The following is a 24,254-nucleotide window of genomic DNA, read 5'->3' as shown; positions in this document are numbered from 1 at the left end:
GCCGGCCAGCGAGAAGAGGTGAGGACGTTTTAGGCTCTCCGTTACTCGCTTTCGTCTGTGCAGTGGTAATAAACCAGAGTGAGAAACGTCGCGGCCTCTTTTCGTCGGCTGGCGTCAGCATACTCGTACCCTTAGTCCGGGGACGGGGTACCTATTCTCGTTCGAAGGCCGCGCGACAACTAACATTCTTCCGACAAGGCCACGTTGTAAAAAAGAAACCAAATTTGCTGCAAAATGCAAATACTTCAATACTAATTTTGCTCGTATACAGAATTAACCCTTTCGAGTATCTTACGCTATCGTACGGCAGAGTTATGACAGTTTGGCCCAGAATCGTCTCTTAACGGAAGGGCCGTTATTGTCAAAATTAGTCCGGATACGTTAAACAATGTCATATATATATATATAACGGTAGGGAAACTTGTTTAAAAAGGCCTCGGAAGGCGGCAAGTCGGACTGCTAAAGACCACACGTGGCCTTAAAGCGGTAGATTGGCTCCTCTTAGTCAAAAGTCAAAACAAAATATCTTTATTTTCTGCTAAAAATATTTTGTTTCGACCGGTAAGACTCCCTTTTTGCTAATCGGAAACTACACCGGTCCTAATAAGTCCCATTTATAAAGGAGGTCCACGTAGACAATATAGAAAGGAAAAAGTAAAACATTAAGGAAACAGAGGTAAAAAGAATTACGATATCGAACAAGTTTGAAAGAAATGCGCAAATAATTTTTCGGTTAAAAAACAGGCCGGTGGTGCCATTATTACTCTCCTATTCACACTCAGATTCTTTAACGTTATAAAACTAACACCTTATTACTGAGAAAGTTCATTTATTCGGCTAAACAAACGTTTTCAACCCATTCTATGGGCCATCGTCAGGTTCAACACGTGATGACCCACAGAATGGGTTGAAAACGTTTGTTTAGCCGAATAAATGAACTTTCTCTGTAATAAGGTGTTAGTTTTATAACGTTAAAAAACAATGTTAAATAAACAACTGTAATAAAACCCGGCACTAAAGCCCACGCCGTCGGGCTATATAATGGCTATAATATTAACAAATTAGCAAACAGTAATATCAAATTGTTCGCTAATTTATTAATATCATAGCCGTTATATGGCCTGACGGCGTGGGCTTTTGTGATAACGAATAAGACCTTAAGCACGTTGTACGTAACAGTTTTAATTGCACCGCCAGGAGTTTTTTCGTCCTTAGATAACACCTTAGCAGTTCAGAAGAAACCGTCTATTCGATTATCTACGGATAGAACGAAATACGCCCCCGCCCACCGATACGTCCACTTACCGTGGCTCTGGGATACGGTAGTAGTTACCAAATCGTAGCTTACCACGCGCTTTGCCAATACCGAACTTTTTGCCTCCGGCAACTTAACACCGGGCGTTGGCCAATTCGGGCCGGGTCTTACTCGTCTCTGTCAATTTTCCGTCTTCCGGCGGGTGGCTTTAGTTTCCCACCCACGGGTTGATTTCGTTTCGTCCACGCGGGTTCAGCTCTACCACCGGGTCCGGGAAAAGGGTTCCGGGCTAACCTCCGGGAAAAGTCCCGCGTCGGCAGGGAAGAAAGTATTTTTACAACATTTAACAAATGGCGGGAATTTTCGGAAGAATTCAAACCCAACGGCCGACGTCCGTTTCCCAGTCTTTCCCTCCGGTTTTTCCTAGTTTCCTTTTTTTTTTTTTTTTTTTTTTTTACCGCGGTAAATCGGCCGGTCCTCTCTTATTTTGTCGGTTTAGACGAAAAAGGCGATTTTAAAGCTCGGGATGGACCCGGCCCTTTTCGCTTATTTTTAGGAACAGGCGACCGCACGATTTTCGTTTGGAGGAGAAAACAAATAAACGAAAATTGTACCGGAGGCCGCCCAGGCGTTTATCGCCTCTCCCTAAAAGAATCCGGAAAAAATAAAAACCAAGTACGGTAAATAAATATAGGCAGTTGCCGGTAAGGAGCGCCGAAAGACTTAAAGCCTTCTTGGCCGCGGGTTCTTGAAACGAAAACGCCACTCGGATAAGGAAAGATTAGGTAATGTAACCTGGCGGAAAAGACGCGGGGGCTCCCCTACTCCCTGCCTCCCGGGCGGGTCGCCGGGCTCCGCCCTTTTTCCCACGACCCGGGCCTTTCCGTATTTTTATTTTTAACCCCGTTTCTCCCGGACCAACAATTCCCGGGAGGAAGAGATGGATCTTCCTGGAAGAATCGCTGTTCTCTTTTCGCTCCTCCCGACTCTTCCGGAATTTCTCCATCCGTTTCTTCGGGAGAGGAGAACCTCTCTCTTTCCCAGACTCCTTCGGGTTTTCCGCTCTTCCGCCGCGGTTAATGGTCCCCTGAAAAGCGGAAGCGCCGACTCTTCATCCGGAGAGTCGGCCCCTGGAAAAAGATGAGGATTCCTCCGTCCTAGTTTTTGGCCCGACCGTCGGCGCGGAGGAGCCGGGTCCTTCCGTTCAAACAGTTTTTTTCTTCTCCGTGCCTCCGTTCCGAAAGTGGAGGAGGAAGATGGAGAACATCGGCCTTTTTACCTTTCTTTCCGGCACCGGCTTCGTCCCCTTTCGGAAACATACGTTTATTCCTTCTTCCGTTTAGAAATAAAAGAAATAAAAGCCTCAGACGAACTCCACTCTTCGTTTCCCGCGCCGGGAAGGGACGGATACAAGTCTCGGAACGATTTCGTCTTTCCAGCATGTGGAAAGGCCAAAATAGTTCCGGGGTGGCCAAGGGCGGAGAACCCAAAGAGGCGAAGAAACGGAGGAAATTCTCCTAGTCGTCCGACCCTAGGTAAGTTGAAGGGTGAGAAATTCGGAAAGGAAGGAACCAGGGGTAACCTCTGTAACACCCTGGCAAGCTCCTTCCTCATCTTTCCCGCCGTTCGGAAAGTCCCCTTTGGCGGACGGAAGGAGAAAAAGAAATACTGCGTTTCGGCCGCCGCTACGGATACTTTCGGATTTCCGGAAGACTGGCAGAAAACAAGAAGAATCGGAAGTAGTTAAAATTGGAACCGTATTAAAGAACAGCGGTCGGAAGGGGGGACAGAGCGATTCGGTGGGCGGAGTAGACAGAAATCGATATTTTTCCAGAAAAAATAGTCCCGGAATGCCATCCTTCCGCTGGAATGGCAAAATTTTTCTCATGTCGACGATAACGTACCCCGGGGGGGCACGAGAGAACGGGCCGGCCCGTCCGATTTTGCCGGTAAGAGACCGAATTTTTAAATCGGAATCCCGGAAAACCCGTAAAGCGATGGGCGCTAGGCTTTAAGTCGTTTCCCTAACGGAAGGTCGCCGGCGGGACGGTTCCTCGGAAGTTTTCTACTTATTTCTTCGGGCGGTTAGACCGAGCCAAGTAAAAGTAGCGGGAAAGGTGACTTTACCGCGGCAGTGGGGCCCGGAGTCCTCCGCCGTTCTCTTCCGGCTCCGGGCCCGGGGGCTTTGTTCTCGCGGCCAATTCGACAGAAAAAGTGGGCCATGGGTGGGCAGGAAGGGTACGAGACTCTCCCGGTCTTTCTCCCTTTCTTACGCGGGCCAAAGAAGTAAGCGGGGAAGAACGCCTCCCGGGCCCCTAGTTTAACTTCCGTCGGGACTAATTACTCCCGCGTTAAACGCTTATTTCTGTGTTACATTCCCCGCCCTTTAAGCCGTTTACTCTCTTCTTAAATATGCCGATTTTAGACTAATACCGCCCGTAAAGGCGAAGAGGGAATTTACCGAATCTTCCGTCCCGTTCCGTACTTACGTCGGATTTTACCCGGTGGCGCCACCCGTGGGTAAAACGGTAATTATTTAATCCCGAGGAAAACGACGGCCAGGACCACCGTTGGGGAAACCGGGAGGTGGACGACGATAAAAGATTTTTGTTTTTAGCGAAAGATAAGCTGGGCCTGAGGAACCGTTACCCGTATTACCGTTTTGCACTGGTGGCCGGGAACCCGACAAAAGAACTCTTCGGGAAAGGATTCGAACCCGGTCTAAACGGCGGTAATCTTTTACTCGGCGCAATATTTTTACATTTCAACGGAAACCCTTTCCGTTTGGGTTCCATTGTTTCTCGGTTACCGATGGCGTATCTCGGGCCGACGTAATAACGCCGTCGTGGCTTTAAAATCGTTACAAAAAATTTTAATTGGCGTAAATTTGAGAACTTGTTATTCCGGACGACACTTTGGATAAAAAAATCGTCGGTTGGCGGGCGACTTTACCTCCGTAAGTATAAAACCCAGCCGTAAAAGTAAAATAGGTCGACGGGGAAGTTTGGCCGACATCCCGACGATAAGAAGAAAGACTAAAGTTTAAAGTTCGAGACTTCTACGACCCATAGTTTTTGCCGGACGGCTTTTTTGCCTTTTTTTTCATTTTCGCGGCTTATATTTCGGCAACTCTTTATACGAAATTTTTAACATTGCGCACTCTTTTAACAAAACGATTTTCTTTCCAACGGGATATTCGCAATTATCGTAGGCATTTGGGGGTCGGCCGTTTCCGACCCCGTTCCCGTACGTACGGTGACTTTTTAGTAGGCGGCGCTTTTACCTTTTGGTGGCGATAATTACGGTAACGAGTAAATACGTAAAATATAAAACCCGGACGGTTACGCACTTCCGGCTTTTCTTTCGGTTCGGTCGACTCCACCGCCCTCGGTCGGTGCGGCGCCGCAAAAACGGTCCGGCAAGGAAATTACCTGCGCGTCCCCGACGCCGTAGGATAATTTAGTTTCTATCGGTGATTTATGACCCAGGCGCTTATTACTTACTACCTTTGGCGGAAGAACAGGCCCTAAGTCTTTCCACCTGGCCTGGAATTTCGCCCCCGTTTTTAATAGGAGACGACGATCGGTACTATGGGAATTTCTTCTTTATCCGTCCGTAGTCTTCCCTACTTTCCGGTATTTCGGGACCGTTGTAAACCGGAAAGGGCGTTACCTCGGGCCCGGTTACTTTTTCTATTAAAATGCGGAGCGAAAGAGGCGAAAACCAATATTCCTTCCGTATTGCCACGTTAAAACGTAATTCCGCCGACGATGGAATCTTTCCGGCCTGGGGTGAGTCCAGAGCGAGGCTACCGGAGATCCGGCTTGGAATTTCGTAAATTTGTATTTCACGTTAATAAAACTGTTTGAAAACACCGTCTTTGCTTTCTCTCCGTTTAAACGTTCGGTGCCGGGCTACACCGGCCGATGAAAACCACCCAAATCCATATTTATCAGGAAGAAAAGTTTTCCCCGGCCCGCAGCTCGAGCTGAGGCCGGAAGTCGATAAGATGGGTGGGAACAGGCAGTGCCGTAACTAGCCATTCTTGTGCCCTGTGCAAGAATTTGCATTTAGGCCTTCTTGATTAATTAGGTTTGAGGAAATAATAAAACAAATACATGCATTGTTGGCTCCCCTTCCAAGTGGGCCCTGTGCAAGTGCACCTGTTGCACCTGTTGCACCTGCCTAGTTACGGCACTGGGACACAGGTAACGAAGATTTACCCGGCGCGTGATCTGCGGCCGCACCGACGAAACCGTTAAGACGTCGAGTCCGCCGGTGGGCGTAACTAATGTTACGAAAACTATTTGTTTCCCGTGGCAGAGCCCCCTTCCCACGCCTTAATAACGGGCCATCGAGATCGGCCGCCTCCCTTCCGACAGAAATTTCTGTTTTGCCAATAAGACGAAACCCGGTTAACGCCAATGATGGGGGGGGAACTTCCCACTGGGAGTTAAAAAGTTTACAGAAATTCAATTTTTCTAAAACCCTTCTTGCTCCGCGGGCACTAAGAGGGCCCGGTTTAGCCAACCCGTTACGTGTTCGGTGGTGAAGGACGGCAGATTTTTCCACCCCTCCGGATTCCGTCCCGGGTATCCCGGAGTGGTCTATAAGACGAGTGTAGAGCGCGTTGTCTGCTACGCCTGTGGTATTTGGTGGAAAGATTCTGCCAACGTCAATCAGAGCAGGACGCTGCTCACGATTCAGAGACCCGCTGCCCTGCGGATCATCAGAGCATACAGAACTGTGTCTACGGAGGCGGCCTTGGTCTTGGCCGGGCTGCTCCCGTTGCTGCTGGTTGTCAGCCAAGAGGCGGCCTTCTACAGGACAACTGTGGAGGGCATAGAGGCAAAGCATTGTAATCAGATGTACCCAGCCAGACCAAGACGTTTGGCAGACGTTTTGAAAGTCCATCCGGCCTACAGGATCGGACTAGACTGGGATGTCGGTGAACCGACAGGAATCGGTGTTGAAATATACACCGATGGCTCTAAAGACGGCAGCTTAGTAGGTGCCGCGTTTTGTGTCTATTCCGATGGGGTACATGTGTACTCTCAGTCAGTCAGATTGAATGAGGAGGCGTTCGTGTTTCAGGCGGAACTGGTGGCTCTGGCGGGGGCGTCCCAGTGGATCTTACTACATCCGGGTCCAGAGCCTGTCACGGTTTACTCTGACAGCCAATCGTCGCTTCAGGCATTAAGCGACGGGTACCATAGAGACGAACTGGTACGAGAGATCAGAGGTAGGATACTGAGGGCGAGGCACGAGCGACACGTTGCCCTGAGGTGGGTCCGAGGCCACATCGGGATCCCGAGCAACGAACGTGCCGACCAACTGGCCAAGGCGGGGGCTAGGGGCTCATTTGTAACGAGGACGGTGAAACCCTCGGCAACATACATAAAAGGTACTCTACTGCAGCGATCAATGGTGAGTTGGCAAGAGAGCTGGACTCTAAGTACGATGGGTAGGTCGACCCACGCCTTCGTGCCTGACGTTGGCCTTACCCCAGTGAGTTGTTGTAGGTTGCTTACGCAGATACTGACCGGACACGGGAGGTTTCCCCATTTCAAGTCCATTCTTGGACAAGGAGATGGTTGCTGCTCCTGTGGGTGTCCTCGCGGCGACGCGAGACACTACGTACTTGACTGTCCTCTTACCGAGGATTTCCGCCGAGGGGCTGGCCAAGTCGACTGGTCCAAGCCGCCTGAACAAGTACTTCGAACGCTAGCAGCAAGTAAAGGAAACTTACTGAAACTAAAGGAATTGATGGTTAAAGTCTCAGATCTATTCGATCTATGTGCCCAATGGACGCATTGGGCAGGGTGCCTCCTTCTTGTAGGGAGGGGTACTCTATTTAGTGCTTGGATGTATACCAAACTGGCTGTGCAAACCCATACGTGCGGCGTAGGCCGCATAATTACAAATAATGACAGAGCAAAAAAATTTTCTAAGTGCGGTGCAAACTGCACAAATACAAAAGTTATGCCAAGTTAGTGAGTTGGGGCTAAGAGGGCGGATGGCAGCCCAGGAGATGTCTTCGGCGCCCCAACTAAAAAGAAAAGAGTCAGTGACTACCTTCGGGTAAGAGACCAAGACCCATGATTAAGGCATAGTCTCTAGAACCCTGTAGTGCCTTGTGGCGGAGCAGGGAAAAAGAGTTTTCTTATGAGGCTGGTAGGCCGCCACCTCCGCAGCTCGGCCATCTGGCTTCCGGACAATTCGATTAACCGGTTCGATCGAACACATTAGGCTAGACGTCTGATGAGGGAAAGAAAACGACTGGGTTTTTGGGCCGCGGCTTTCCGCCAAATAAACTTCTACGCCATCTTTCCGCCGCTCCCCGGACTTCATCGATACATTTTGCCCCGTATCGTAACCGGGAAACGTCCCTACTCGAAATTAAAATCGAAAATTGCACCTTCGGCTCTTCTACGGCCGGTAGACGATTTGACCATCGGCGGTATCGTCCAGTCACTTTCTCCCTTTTTTTTTTTTTTTTTTTTTAAACTCTTTCCGCCCTGTGGGCACTAAGAGGGCCTCTTTTAGTAGGCCCATTATGGGTTCGGCCAGGCCCACAATGGGGCGACCGGGTGGTGAGGGACGGGGCCCGACATATCACTTTCTCCCTAAAACTATAATCTTAACTTTATTTTTAAATTTGTTATAATTACTTAAAAAGAAAAAATTCCGTACACGTTGGCGTACTCGGTTCCCGTTAACCTAAAGTGTCCATAATCGCGCCCTCTTTCGCTAAATGACGGAAAGCCTCTTCCGTCGAAACGGTTGCTCCGCAGAGTTGCAAAATTACGTTTAAAGGCCGTTTTGGAGAATTACTTACCTATTAGTAGATAAAATACGGAGTCGGGAGACCGGGGTGCCGTCACCTGTTCTGCATCTTTCGACCGCCCAATCGACCATTTTATCCTTTTTCTGCCTAAGTCCAGACGGCCCGGAATTTTCTTCTCTCCCGTATCGGGAAACCCTTTGCCGTAATTATGCGTTATCTATGTTTTTAACCAGACCGGTAAGATATTACGAGACGTAACAAACTATTATTATTAATGAACTGTACAATACACCAACGAGATAATCGAAAATTAATAATGAATACAAATAATACAATACTATAATTAGACGTGGGTTTTGTGTTTGTACGGCCATCTACGTACCTGAGTGAATTCGTACAATTCTGCACTGGCTATTTATTATTCGTACAATATTCTACACGTACAAACCTCACCTACAGATACGTTTTCGGGAAATAGTTTAGTGTAGACGGCGAATCGCTAGTAGTGTCTCGGTCTGACTGGTCTGAAAATATTTATGAGTCGTATTGTGGTTTTTCGTGTAAATCCAATACTTCTCAAGCCAGCGATTTGCCATTAGTTTCGGTGAAGTGCAAAGAGTAAGGTGATCAGACGTCCTTCTTTTGGCGGGACAGTCCCGATTTTTTACAATTTGTCCCGCGTCCCGCAGCGTTTTAAAAAGTCCCGAGTTTTGCAGCGCGTGTTCACAGGCTGTCCAAACGAACGTTTTGTTCGTCGCACGTTACATGGCGCAGAATACGGTGCAGAATATAAAAATTGTGGAATATGCGCCGTCCTTACCAGGAACTAATGCCGCAACCGAACGCTTTTTTCTACCGTGAATAAAGTGTGGACATCTGATAAATCACAATTAAGTGTTGAAACTTTGAAAGCCATATTATGTGTGAAATATAATTTAATAAATTCTCGCGAAAGATTTCATGACGTGTTAAACAACGACAGCAATCAATTAAAAAAAAATTCACTCAAATGAAAAATATGCGAAAGAATAAAAAATTTTTAAAGATTTATAAGAGTACTATTTACTTATTAATTTGTAAGTTTTACATATGTTGAAATTTTAAAAAAATATAATACAATACAATTTTTGCGTTCTTTGATGATAAAATTTTGTTGCTCTAGAACAGGCCTGGCCAACCCAAATTGTTTCGCGGGCTACTTTGATCACGCGTATTATTATGGTGGGCCACAATTTAGGCAAACATGCTTTTAAAAAAGTAAAACAAATACAAAATTAATAAGATATTATTGTTATACCAAGAGTTCGTACTCGCATTTGCGCATTATAACAATGATATATGCTAATTTTCATTTCTTTAATTGTTTTGGTATACACATAACGGAAAACAAAAGTTTTAATAGATATATAATATCGCTTAGCGGGCCACGCAATTTAACGTGACGGGCCACATGCGGCCCGCGGGCCGCAGGTTGGCTAGGCCTGCTCTAGAACATTTTTTTTTCAACAAGACAACCGCTCTCCCCCGTCAATTTAGTCCCGCTTCACCAATGTGTTAAAATCTGGTCACCTTAGCAAAGAGGCAACGAATTGATCCGAATTTATCGATAACTTGTGCAATTAATAGGTGTTTGCGTCCACTCTGAACGTTCTCCTCGTAAACAATTACTCGGCATGTTTCCGGCCTCCGGAACTTCTTCGGAAAGTTGGTCGATTGGAAGAATTGAAACTACGATTATGTTCTATGTATGAAATAAAATTTTATATACGCTAACTGGCATGGTCTACCGATTATACTCCTTCAGATATAAGTTTCGCGTTTCTTTCGTGTATGCATCAAATTTATTCACATTTATGGTAAAGTCATAAGTTAGACCAGTGATTCTCAATCTTTTTTTTCGTCACGGTACACTTTTAATAATTTAAAAATTTGACGGCACACACTGTTACTTTGGTAAGTACCGCAGGACAATCGGTGACATCATAACAGTGATTTTTAAACGCGGTTGGTTATTTAGGTCACGTTTTCTAAACGCTTTAGTAATTACCGGCAGTTACCGGTAACACCAGTTACAATTTCCAAACGCGCCCCTAGAGGAAGGTAGAACTGATTGAGTCTACCTTGTCTGACGTCGCTTATGTATGGGTATTCGCAGTGGCGGCACAGTGGTTGAGAATCACTAAGTTAGACATTCTAAAAGACAATGGAATCGTTTTATCGGCTCTGCTCAGTGCCGGTAATTTCGGCCGTTGTTTCGGCATTTCGAATAAATTTGCCAGCTGCATTTCCATTATTTGTATTTCCTGATATTTATTTCGGCAAATCCACCAAAATCTGTCCGTAATTCCTAGCAGCTTATCTTGTATTTGCTTTTTCCTTTCTTCGACCTTACGTCTATTAACTTCTCAGACTTGCCACAATTAGATTTCCAGTTTATATGATAATCGGAGTATACATTTTATAAAACGTATCCACAAATGCAAAGAGAATAGTCCTAAAGAAAGTAAATTTACATCAATCTTGTATTTATTTGGTGGTCAATTCGTTCCGCGTGGTGTTAGGCCACACTGGTAACGTGTGGCCTAAGATCACGTGGATAGGTTTGGATAGATTTGCAGGATGATATAGCATTGCAGATCTTTCCATCCATCACGTGGAATATTAATATAGGCTCTACAAATACTTCCTTCATATTTACAAATATTTTAGTAGGACACGGGGCCGATACTCCTGTTTCGTCTTTCTCATTTACAATTATTTCATCGGTTTCTTTCGTAAAACCAAACTTTATAGGTCGACGGCACCTGGAGGAAAAAGGCGCCAGATTTTTCCAAAAATATTTTTACACCCATTACTATAAGAATAAAGTTGAATTGGAACCACGGACGAGCCAAACAAATTCTCATCTATTTGGTATTTTTCAGAAAATTTTTGCTCGTACCTAGTTCGTGTGGATCCGTCGTAACCTCACTTTATTTACGATCATCTCAGATCTGTCTTCGTAATACCACTTCGCTTTTTGCGCACAATCATACAATGTTGTCGATCAGTGACTGCAATTCAAACTCCATCGTAGTTTATGTTATGGCTATTCCGGGCGGGTAGCACAAAGATTTGGATTTAGACGAACATAATAAGATCGTTAGAGGGGTGACGTTAACAAACGAAGGGAGAACCGAAAAAATTGTATAGTCCTATGAATAGCGCGGCATAAATAAATTACGTACGGGCACGGGTGCCATACCCGGAGACCGTTATATGTTTTAGAGGTTTTTCCGTAGCTACGATGCCCTTCGCCCAAGACGGAAGGAATCCCCTAAAGGGTGGGAATCAGTGGCGTAGCGTAGTGGGGGCGGCAGGGGCGGTCCGCCCCTGGCGGCACTTATAGGAGGCGGCAAAATTTCACAATAAATAATAATATCTTGTAAGAATACCTAAATAAGGGGGCGGCGAAATTTTCCTCCGCCCCGGGCGGCTGACACCCACGCTACGCCACTGGTGGGAATAAGGCGAAAAGTCAAAGGCATTATGGTCCGACCGGAAAAACTGCGGTCTTCCTAGTGGCCGTGCACGCCGTGCACGCCGAATACGCGGTACACTCCGAGTCCCGGCTGCAACGATAGATACGTTCGACGGCGCCGAGATCTGAGAATATCGACGTTCCCGTCTATCCGTAAGTTACGAAAATATGAAAAAACACGGCATTTCCTTTAGTAAAGCCGGCAAAATGCGCGGATCGCTTGCTCGAGAGAAATAGGGAAAATCCGGCCTAACCGAACCGATAAACCTGTTTTTTTCCCGCCACGGAAAACCGTTAAGAAATCAACGCCGGCTGAACGGGTCGAGGCTAGATAAATTTATTTACGAAACGATCCGATTCGGCGCCGTTTTCTTCTTTACCCGTCGATCCAGAGCCACTCCGTCGGTCCGAAAAAAACTATACCAAAGAATTGTTTTACTATAAAATTCAAACCAGTGTAGAAAAAATGTCAGAAAAAGCCAGGGGACAAATGTTTACTAAATCCATTGTTTTTTAAGAGCAGGAATTAATTCCGGTTTTAATTGTTGGATGAGGCTATTTATACATACAGTATGTATACGCAATTGGCTATTTATACATACAGTATATCGCGGCGCGATGATCGAGAGTCGCGTCGCTCTCTTCGCTAAGTTCTTTTCGCACGCTCCCGCACTCCTCGTCCTCGTAGGCCCCTCACCCGCCGACACTTTCGCTATTGCTCACGGTCGGCTAGTACTAGTACTAGTACTACTTTTCGGCGTATGTGGAAATAAATATTTTCCCGATTCTTCCTATCGATACGACTTTATAAATATTTTCCCGACATTTGCTTTGCCGCCAATTGTCTTTGTGTTTTACAAATGTCTAGTAATTTTAGGAGAATCTTTCGACCGACGGTTATTAATCTACATAAAACGTTAGCGGGAAAATAAAGTAAGACAACCACCACCATTTAACGTCACATCCGACCGCAGTGCAAATTGGCTACTTCTACAAATCCGAAACAGCCAATTGCTTCCGAAGACCAGCTCCTAGGCGCATGCTCCGGAAATCCTCCCGACTCGCCTATTCGAATTTTTTGATGTTCACCCATCATTTTCTGGTCAAAAAATCATCCGTATCCTGGATAATTACCGTATTTTACGGACTATAAGACGCACTTTTTTATTCGAAAAATTGCCTCCAAAATTCAGGAGCGTCTTATAGTCCATAGCGTCTTATAGGTATTTTTTTTTTTTTTTTAATGCTTAAAAATTAAGGTGTGTCTTATAGTCCCTAGCGTCGTGATAGACGGCCGGATGGCCGAGCGGTAAAGGTGGCAGCCTACCGCTCTGGGGGACCCGGGATCGAATCCGAACGGGTCGAATAATCCCCAGGAAATTTTTCGGGGGGTGGTCCGTTCGGATATGTCGGGCCCCGTCCCTCACCACCCGGTCGCACCATTGTGGGCCTGGCCGAACCCATAATGGGCCTACTAAAAGAGGCCCTCTTAGTGCCCACAGGGCGGTAAGAGTTAAAAAAAAAAAGTCCCTAGCGTCTTATAGTCCGTAAAATACGGTAAATCACGGTTGTACTTGGTTGTTGTTGTTGTTTGGCAAAGCAATACTTGAGCGATGTGCCTAGGGAAACGCCTTTCGGGAGGCCCAGATCAAACTCCCAGTGTTCGGGGTACCAAGACCGTTTGGCCACCGTGGACGGTTGTACTTAGATTCCGATACATCGAATAAAATATTGGCAACGGAGCCGTTCCGCCAAAAAGCAGTTATTTTTTTCTTTGGGCTCTTTCCGTTCCGCGAGCACTAAGAGGATTTTTTTTAACCCACCCGTGGCCGGTAGGGCCGGGCCCACCGGGGGAGGAACTCGACCTCTCCGGACAGACCGTCCTTCAAAACAGGGCGGGATTTTCTACCCTTTTCGGAACCCCGGCCACCTTAAACGCCGGGCCGTCCGGCCGGGATACGAATGGTTACCATAATGGTCATTTTATATCCGGGTGTCCAACGAAAAAGCCGGAACGGCCACCGTTCGGGTAGAAAACGTTAGACGACTTCCATAGTTATTTAAAAGCGTTGAAAGTGTTGCCAGCCATTCAGGCGGGTTTATACCTCCCTACGTTGGAGGGTCGTCTTAACGTTACCGGGGCCGACTCTTCTGGACCGCCGGTCCGGAGACCCGGAACTAAAATAGCCCAAATAACGTCAGTTCGATGGGAAAGCGAAAAAGGCTAATCCGCTTAGTTGGCCAGTTTCCGACCAAGTTCACCGTTAACGATTTTATCGTTGTAAATTACGTAATAGTAGTAATTACCGTACGTCTAAGGTTAAAAACGATAAATCGGTAAACGAAACTTTTTTCTTTTTTCCCCGCCACCGTCTGGCAACACGACTCGAGCGGTCTGTCGCCGTCTTTGCGCGTTTTTACTCGCTCGGAACGCCTTTTTAATCGGCGATTTTCGATTAACGCCGGGGTTTCGAATAATTGGAAATGGATCCCGAGTCGACGGAGGCCTCTGTCCTGCTTGCCGAGGAGAGGAGGCGAAGCGAAAGCCACAAACGCCACTACGGCATCCTCAAGACGGAATATGTCAGGTACGTTTAAAAATCTCGCGCCCGGCTGTCCTTCGTTTGGCGGTTTTCCATTATACAGACGCCAGCGAGCGAGAATATGTGGCGAGACGCGATAAATATCAAACCCTGTCAGTTAAGTGCGAGAAGTAGAAATTCGCTCACGCCAGCGAGATTTCTCGCTTGTGGCTAATAAATTCGCGACTGCGTAGTCGCATCCTTAGTTTTCGAGTTTTCGTCTAAGAATTTTCTTGGCCGTTTCGCGGATTTCAAATATCATTTTTGTTCAAGTTCCCGCGGTGGGATTTCGGTCCCGGACCAGAGGAAGGAGTCTCCGACGTTTTGTTTTTTGGAAATGATTCCCCCGGCGGCCTCGTCGATCGGATCGACTTTACTGGGCAACGTTTTAATATAGCGGCGCCTCGTCTTTCGCCTTTTAATTCCGACGTGAAAAGTTTATTAATATGGCGTCCAGCCCTTTTACTTCGAGCGTAGACGGATAAAAACATTTAAATCCTCGACCGGAAACCGTCTTTTTGGGCGAGGGTAAAAAGAACGAATTACAAAACGAAATAAAAATCGATCAATCGACGTTTTAATGGTTCGTTAGCGTTCCTACCCATAAAATATCCATAAAAATATACATATTTACCAATATATTTCCTATTCGTTCCGGATTACGCGGCGAAAGGAAAATTATTTTCTGTCCCGACCGCGGCGAAAATAAGTTTTAAGTTTTTTTTGTTTTACTCTTTTGGGCCGGGGTGATCCAAAAAGGAGGAGATTGGAAAAAACCCTGGAGATCAAATTTTTCCCATATTTTCCCCGGTTACGTATTCGTAAACGGCCGGGAAAGTAAGACAATAAGATCTTTGCCACCGAATTCTTAATCGGCCGGGTACTTTCCCGGCGCCGCAATCGGAAAAAGTGTTTGGAGCAAACCAACTTTCGCGTAATAAAGGTTACGTCGTCCACGAATATGTCTCAGAGTAATAGTCTTGCCGACCGAGACTTATTAGCGAGGTTGCGGCCGAAGTTGCTTAAATTTTATAAAGCTTTTTAGTTTTAATGAAACATAAACGCAACCTACTTTTTATTTTAAAACCATTCGATTTGTCCTTTATTTTCTTCTATACATACCGCGGCTATTATTAATTTGTATTTAATTAGCTCCCGCCAGAGAACCGGGAATGGACGAAAACGTTAGAAACCAAGTAAAATCTATAATCGTTTATTTTTCTCGTACCGTGACAAATTTTGGGAACTAGCTTAGTTAAATAATAACACCTATTTGTTTCCGAGACGTAGTACTGGTACGTGTAATTTAACCGTAAACCACTATCCACCGGTTTCTTTACGTCCGGCCACCGCGCGGTTGTACTTAGAGGACCATCGATTCTAACGTGTCCTAGTTTATTCTTCTAATTTCTCAAAGTGTACGTTAATTACAAGTATAAAATAGAGCGTATTTTTGCCCGGCCACCCGCGGTGCCGTCAATCGTCCTTTGAGTATAACCGCGTGGTTACCGGATATAGAGAAATATATTTTGGGACGAAAAGCTTGGTTATATAATTACTGATGAGATTTAATTTTCAACGACCAAGCAAGATGTATTTAAAATTACGTAAACTCTGATAAATAATCCCGTACGTTAAATGTAACAAATTAAGAGTCGCGTGTGCCGTCAAAAGCGTGAAATTAAAAACAACTAAATACGAAATGGGAATTAAGATAATTTTATCGTACACCGAGTGTAAAAATATAAACGAAATTTAAAGTTGTCGATACCGTAGCAATAAACGTTTATTTTTGTATTTTGCTAGTTTGTTTGTTACATCTGCAAGTGCTTGTAGCAATTACGCTTCAAAGTGGTCAAGTTGTAAAGCTGTGGTTACTTGTTTGTATGTTAGAGGAAACGAGATCACTTTTTTAATTTCTTGTTTATTGTAATCAATTTAATACGTCTTTGTCATTAAATGACCCATATTTGTTCTAGGGAATAATAAATAAATAATATATATTTGTTGGCGATAAAAGGAAATGTGTGAAATAAAGGTTTATTCTTGTTTGAAATTTGATACATTTTTAAGATTTTATTAAATTACATAAAACCGGCGATAAAATGAATTATTGACTTCTCCGAGTAAAATGTAAAATAATAAAGACTTACTCGTTTGGATGATAATTTTATTTTACGTTAATGTTTATGGCTTTGTAATAAAAACCTAAAACGATAAACAACTGTAAAATCTCCATATAAACAAAAGAAAGAAACAACCGTAAAATCACGAATTTTTCGGTACAATTTGTCTGGCAATTATTTTTTACCACGATGTTTCCAAAATTCATTTTTAATACAGTTTCGATGGGCATAATCTTTTTTTTTTCATGCCTGTAGATTTTTTCATTTTACAATTATCCTTTTTCAATAATTTTAAATTAAATCCATATTTTTACTTGAAATCATTCAAATTAAGATCAACAGAAATTTGTTTTGACTTACTAATTTACTAAAAATAATTATTTAAAACAATATTTCTTGCAACAATAATCATTCTATGCTTCAAATAAAAACTGTAAGGTCTAATTTTTGTTTTGACTTTTTTCTTTGTTTTCGATAGGCTATTTCCAGTTTTGTATTTGTTATTTCTTTGAATAAACCTTGCACTTTTTTTACAACGATCTTGGCACTATTACTTCTATGTTCTTATATTTAAATTTCTGAAATTTTGCAGGAAGGTTTGCTTATAAGGGAGATCGCTGCTATTAAATGTTGCAGGTTAAAGGGAGATAATGGGAGTCGAGTGTATCTCCAGTAGGGTCGGACTTAATGACGATTTTACTTGTTATTAGCATTTAAATTTTTTTATAAAACCTATCCCTACCCTCAAAATTCGGCTTTTTGTTGTTTTATAATAGTTAAAAATATAAAAATTGTTTTTAATAAATTATAATAACAGATGGCCAAAATTTTAAACGTTGCGGGAAAGTTGAGCAACTTGTTGCGGGTTTATTTTTGTTTAATTTTATTATTTGTGATGCATCTGTATAATTCCCAGAGTTGTCTGTAAATACTAATTCTAAGCTCCTAATTTTATCAATTTTTGTTTTAATATGGCAGTCTTTGGTAACTGTTTAGAAATGTGTAGTAAATAAAGTTATCCTATTGAGGATTGACATCCAGCTAATTTTCATATATGTTTACATTTAAAATTGTCACAAATTTTTATTATATAAATTATATAAACTAACCTTTATAAAATTCAGAGTTACCTCTAAGGAAAACTCCCTATTACTTGTTTGTTTTCTGTGTGTTTTGAGTGTTGACTTGCTCCTAAAATGTTGGTGCAGACATCTTATTACATTTGGTACAGATTCAAAATACATCATCAGTTTACTGGTGAATATTGACTCTTAACTCAATAACCAAAAACACCACAAAACAAACACTTGCTTGAAAAGCAAATGTTTTCATTGGTTTTTAAAGACAATCGAGCTGGAGCGGAATGGTATATCATTAAGGAGTATATTTGGAACTGCATGATTTTTGAATGGTTCAGAACTTCTGTCTTGCCACTGCCAATTGGAAGATACGTGATCGCTACTACGTCGTATACATAATCCGGTAGGAATTAATGACGTAAATCTTGCAATTCCTGCAGAATTATGTATATGACTTATTCGTCTATTGGCAGTGGCAATGTAGAAGTTCCAAACCGTTCGGAAATCATGCAATTCCATATTAGAACTCGACCTGGTGATTTACTTTAAAAATGGATGAAAACATTTTTGCTTTTCAAGTGAGTTTTTTTTTTTTTTTTTTTTTTTTTTAGGATTTTAGGAGTTTTATTAATATACTGATTTCGATTAGTTGGTTTATATTGCCTCTAATTTTCCTCAGCTGCAATATAGAGTATGATTTTGTAGATCATAAAACAAAAATTGCACACGTAAAAACTGGAACTGTATTACTCAAAGAAATAACACCTAAACATAATTTCCAACAAACAAGTAAAAAAATTTTTTTTACTGGTCAAAGATTTTTGGCCAGAATTTATCGGCCCTCGTTGGGAACAAATACAAAAAACAGTTTTATCGATTGAATATTGCCGTGTTCTAATTTTTTAAAACTTTCAAAAACATGTTTGAACGAGACTGTGATGCACAATTTACATCATAAATAAAATGAGAAATTTTTTTGCAATGTATAATGTTAAAAATGAAATTATTAATAAAATTAAATTTTATGGCAGTCTAATATTTCCAGGCTTATGGTACTGGAATGCAATCTGTGTTGATGCAATTTCTGTTCTTGTTAGCTCTGTAAATTTCTAAGGCCTCCAATGATCTTATGTCCGTGTCGGTCAGACTTTGTGTACAAGGGTAGCCTCGTCCCAACGGGGAGAAACCTTCAGTTCGGCAGTGTAACGGACCGGAGTAGTATTAACATTTTCCTTTGTTATGTTGTATTTGTGGTCGTGCAACCTGGCTTGAAGAGGTCTGTATTTGGATCAAATATATGTTGGTCTCCTGTGAAACTGTCCATCTTGTAATGGAGTGTGGTAAACACCCGGTGCTCTTGCATAATCTGTGCTGTCTTTAGCATTAGATAGAAGTTATGTGTAAATTTGAATCTGGAAATCTTGTAAATGTGATGTAGGGACGGTTCATGGCTTACAATTATCCGATTACCTTCCACTTTGTTAATACTTATAATGGTGGTGGATGACTTAACTTGATATGTGGAAGCTAGTTTGTTGATTAACGAGTGGCTGTACCCATGTATGGAAGCAATACGTTTAACGTGTTTTAGTTCGTTGTTGGTATTGGACACCTTGGTACAATGTGAGTACGCTCTCGTGACTAGGACGCGGAAAGCGGTTACTTTAAATGACCACGGGTCGGCCGAGTTAGCCGATATAAAGAGGGGAATGTATGTAGGTTTGCGGTAAATTGTGGTGTTTATCTTATTATTAGCAACCCGAATCTTGATCTAAGTAATTAACTTCTGTGTAGCTTTCTTGATCAAATTCTAATGTTAATTTGTAGTTGTTACTGTTAAACACTTTTAACACTTTCCCTATATTGGGTTTAGTTCTCCATATAATCAAAATATCATCCATGTAACAGTAAGGATATTATGTTTGAAGTTTACTAAGGATTGTTCTTCTAACTGTCATAAGACAAGTTCACAAAGATCTTCCAAAATGGGGCTACCCATCGGTATCCCCATTTTTGGATGTATGTGTGTTCATCAAAGTAAAAAAAGGACAAGTAGCACAGTAGGTGCACAAGCTCTAATATCTGGGAATGGAAAGTCTGAGCATTAGGGGTAGTGTTGAGAAAGAAATCTCTTAAAGTGCAAAAACAGGGTTCTAAATGAATGGAGAGAAACATGGATACAAAATCAAACACCATAAGATATTCGTTTCCATTTAAATTTGTATTTGAAAGTTTGGAGAGAAGTGCGTCTGAATTGGAGACCGTATAGGTATGTGTTAAGCTGGTGGTTTAATGAGTGATGATCCATTTTTCTAATAAGAATGTTGGGGATCTGGCTTTATCAATCATTGGGTGTAATTGTTGACCAGGTTTATGTGTTTTAGCAAAAGCAGAAAGGCAGTGGTGTCAGGGGAGCTAACTATTGTATGATGAAGGCCTAATGCCTCTACTAGGCCAGTGTCTGTAAACTTACCAAACTGACTTTGTAATTTCGTTATATAAGAGGCATTGGAGAGCTGACATTGTGTGTCTACTATATATTGCTGTAATAGATCAACATAAGTGATCCTTTTTTGTGATTACAATTGCTTTGCTTTTATCAGCTTTCACATTGGTGAAGGCTGATAAAGCAAAATTTTTTTACTTGTTTGCTGGAAATTGAGTTTAGGTGTTATTTCTTTAATTTTGTGGATTTGATTTAGTTGGATTTTTGCAAGTTTTATCATGTACAAATATTGGTTCTGGTGTAAATTGCTACAGTTTTTAAGGACAGGTTTTAAAATGTCCACTGTGCAAAGGAAGACTGTTTCATTCCTGATGATTGGACATGATGGAAGTGTGAAGACCACTTAGTTTTTTCTAAATTTTTAATTGTGTAAAAATACTGTCAGCCATTTTAATTGAAATTGGAAGTAAATATTTTGTTGTCAAGCACTTTAGTTTATATCATCCATTATTAGCATTGTGTCAATCCTAACAATTTTTAAAGAATCACTTAAATTGTAAGATGATTCTTTAGAAGTTATTTAAAATTATTTTTTATTATTCAAATGGTGATAGTTCTGTGGTTTATATTTAATTTATAATTAAGATTGGATCTGATGATGAGTGTCTCAAAAAATGTTTTATTTAATATTAAATTGATTCCTTGAAAATTATTAGCATCATTTCTTTTTGATGATAAATATGGGTGAGTTTAAAAAGTTTTAAAATAACATCTCAGACCAAAGACAGGGATGTCTAGTGAATTTTGTATTGTACAGGGTACAAGTATAAGAATGACAGGATCCCATCACCCATATAGAAAATTAATTGTATGTTCTATTTGTTGTTTCAGATAAAAACATAAAAATTGGTTGATTCAAATAACTATACCATTGAACAATTGAAGAACTATACCATAATTACTGGTTGTTATGAAAGGGAAAGAATGGCTAGGCATGTGCTAACTATCAGCAGAGATTTAAACAACAGTGTCTATAAAAAACACTTTTCTGGTAGGAACATGAGATTTTTACAACAGATAGCACAAAGAATAATTGAAGAAGCAGCAGATTTTCACCAAAACACAGCAAAGTCAGGGAGTCAGTGCTTAAGATCACCCACGAAATCAATTCGGAAATGTTCTGAAAAACTGGGTATACCTTGAATGACAATGTGTAAGCTTATCCTTTGTGCTGTCTGCTGTAAAAATTCTTATGCACACACCAGAAAAATATTCTTTTTGAGGGAGGCTGTTGTCCAAATCTGCTGGAAGTCTACATGTGCCTCTTCATTGTTTTCTGTTTTTTCCCTTTCATAAATCCAACTAGTGATTACACATTATTCAATTGTGTAGTTACTTGAATCAGCCATTTTTCATGTTTTTTTATCTGAAATAAAAAACAAATTGAACATAGTTAATTTTCTATAGGGATGATGGGTACTTTGTTCTCACCCTGTACCACTAATCTTTGCAGTCAATTGAAGTCAGCCTCTTCCTACTATTTTGTTTAATCTGTCTGCTATGTAAGATAGAGAAAAGAGATGTATGGTTGCTCTGATGATTTTACTGTTATTGTAAAATGTCCAATTTCTACAAACAGCACATGTATGTGAAATTTTGTCTTAAATTAGGGAAAACTTTTACAGAAATGTTTGAATTATTAACCCAGTCATTTGGTAGGGAAAGAATGAGCCAAAGTGAAAAGTGACACAGACATTTTTAAGAGAGATGGACAATTATGTAGTCATTGTGCACCATAAATTTCTTTCTTCTGGCCAGATTATCATTAAGGAGTATATTTGGAAGTGATGAAATGTCTGAAAGAGGTAGTGAGATGAAAATGGTCCAATTTTTGGAAAAAGAAGAAACAGATACTTTATTACTACAATGCATCAACAAATTTGTCATTGTTGGTTCACAAGTTTATCATAATCCAGTAACCTGCCTACTCTCCAGATTTTGTACTAGTGGACTTCCTTTTTTTTTCTCCAAAGTCTAAAACTTCACCAAAACATTGTTTTGAGTCTGTTGATAATATGATAGCTTATAAATACGTCTCACTAACCTTATATAGCTTTGCAGATAAAAAATTCAGAACGTATCACTAATGTTTATGACCCACTTTTTAGTGTCTTCTTCAGATGTTCTATAGATATTTTCTGGTTTTATTCTAATTTTCAAATTTCCAGTTTCTAATGTTTTCTATCTTCAAATTTATTTTTTGAATCTTTTAAAATTTAAATATTCAAAAGATGTGTGCTTGCAGTCCCTATATAAGGAAATTGCAGCTTACACTAATGCAAAAATAGCTTATAGATGTAAGCCAGATATATTCAGCATGTTAAGAAATGAGAAAGATCGAACGGAAGTTGAAAGAATGCCGGGAGTATATAAAATTCTGCTAAAAGATAACAGGTTCAAATAAGGACCTCATATATGTCGGATCTAGAAAACGATCACTCAGACAATGTCTCTGCGAGCACAAAATGGACATTGAAAAACAAATACAATACCACTTTAGCGATATATGCTAATGAAAACAACATTACACCTGATCTACAGAAAGCGGAAATGATCACACAAACCCGGCATATAAACCAACTGCGAAATCTGGAGGTGTTAGAAATTTTTAAAGCAGACTGCAAAGGCATGTCAATCAATTTTAAGGAGGAGAAAGAACTATCGAGAGCGTAGCAGGCGATTTATGACACAACGCTATAACAACTAGCGCAAGCACACATCTTTCGAATATTTAAATTTTAAAAGATTCGAAAAATAAATTCGAAGATAGAAAACATCAGAAACTGGAAATTTGAAAATTAGAATAAAACCAGAAAATATTTATAAAACACCTGAAGAAGACCCTAAAATGTGGGTCGAAAACATTAGTGATATGTTCTGAATTTTTTATCTGCAAAGCTACATAAGGTTAGTGAGACATATTTGTATTATCGCTTTGTTCGTTGGATGGAGTTGAATGATAGCTTATAATAGTATAGTATATGTAGAAAACTGACTAATGTTTTTGATCCTTCTCTTTCTTCAGATCTTCTTCAGGTCCAGTTTTTCTTAGGAAAGTATGAATCTAAAATAAACTTAATTACAAGTTTTAAATGCCAATCTAAAACAAGAAACCTTTCTAGATGGCAATAAAGCACTGTATATTGTGCTACTGGACAACAATGGACAAATTTAACAGGTTTTAACCTTCCTACAAAGCATAAACCTGGATTCAATGCTATAGATTACCATTGTAAATACAGTAGTTAGACTAACTTACTATACCTTGTGTCATGCTATGGTACTCTTCATCTACTAAGACCTTTGTACCAAAAACCCACAAATGTCATTATCATTATTCTCTGCTCGTGTGTTACTGACTTATTTGTTATTTTTATAATACAGTATAAATCTTTACATTAAATATTATCTTGAAACTCTTAATTTTTCTCCTAACTTTTATTAATTAAACAATAATAGAATTAAAAGTTTTTAGATAAGATGAACATTTTCTTTTCTAACTTTATTTATATTACTTTCAGGTAATGAAAATAAAGACAGAACAATTACTTATTGAGTCATGCAGCAATGTATTGTTTTTTGCAAATAACAGTAAAGCAGAGGAATACCAGAAATTAAATTTTGAATTAGCCAGAATGGCCAATATTAGAAGACTGCAAGAAATTTAGGAATTTGTCATCAATAATATGGTAATTCTCTACAAATTATAAAGGGAACATAAAGAACTGTTATTTGATGAAAATATACAAATTTTCATTTGTTTAATACGTAAAATTTATTTAACAATTAAATGAAAACACTTTATAAGAGTTAGTATTCTATTAGATAAAATTTATTGATAATATGTTGATTTTGTGATGATTTAAAGCTTTTAAAAATAAAATAGATTACCATTACAGTAAATATTTACTAATTGAGACTAATAGAGGGTAAAGACTGTCACAGTTTACAAAAGTCTGAGTTACAGGGTGTTTTTTCCAACAATGTGGAAAATGAGAAGATGGCTGTAGAGTAAAATATAGTAATTATTACAATTAGCTCTATAAAGAAATTAATTACATGAGTATTTCTATATATTACACACTTGAAAACCCTTGTTTAATTCCAGTAAGTCATGTATGTAGAAAACTGGCTAATGTTTTTGATCCTTCTCTTTCTTCAGATCTTCTTCAGGTCCAGTTTTACTTAGAAAAGTATGAATCTAAAATGAACTTAATTACGAGTTTTAAATGCCAATTCTTTTTACGGAATATCTAAAAAATTTCAAAATCAAAAATTATCCCAATGTGCACTTTTTTGTAGAATATTTTAAAGTTTGTTTAAAAAACTTTGAATTATACAATGTAAATGGAGATTGAAAGGTTAAATATAATTAAGATCACATCAAGTCTTACATTCA

General features: G+C 40.7%; 1 protein-coding gene across 3 annotated transcripts in view; it reads left to right on the top strand.

Annotated features, from left to right (window-relative positions):
- The first annotated feature begins 13,958 nt into the window (after nt 1-13,958).
- The window catches only part of LOC136975650 (centrosomal protein of 83 kDa-like), a 69,106-nt gene continuing 58,810 nt past the window's right edge, over nt 13,959-24,254 (top strand). Inside the window, exons 1-2 of one of the 3 annotated variants that reach the window (XM_067270745.1) lie at nt 13,960-14,150; nt 23,448-23,544. Coding sequence is in view for 1 of the 3 variants with exons in the window: in XM_067270742.1 (XP_067126843.1) it covers nt 14,047-14,150 (104 nt within the window). In the remaining 2 variants the exon portion in view is untranslated. Of the gene's footprint in view, nt 14,151-23,376; nt 23,545-24,254 lie in introns of all 3 variants that reach the window. The other 2 variants (XM_067270744.1, XM_067270742.1) reach the window with 2 other exon arrangements.

This window comes from Centruroides vittatus, unplaced genomic scaffold (genome assembly GCF_030686945.1).
Source record: "Centruroides vittatus isolate TY-2023 unplaced genomic scaffold, ASM3068694v2 contig_377, whole genome shotgun sequence".
Lineage (NCBI taxonomy): Eukaryota > Metazoa > Arthropoda > Arachnida > Scorpiones > Buthidae > Centruroides > Centruroides vittatus.
This window is presented reverse-complemented; position numbering and strand designations above follow the sequence as displayed.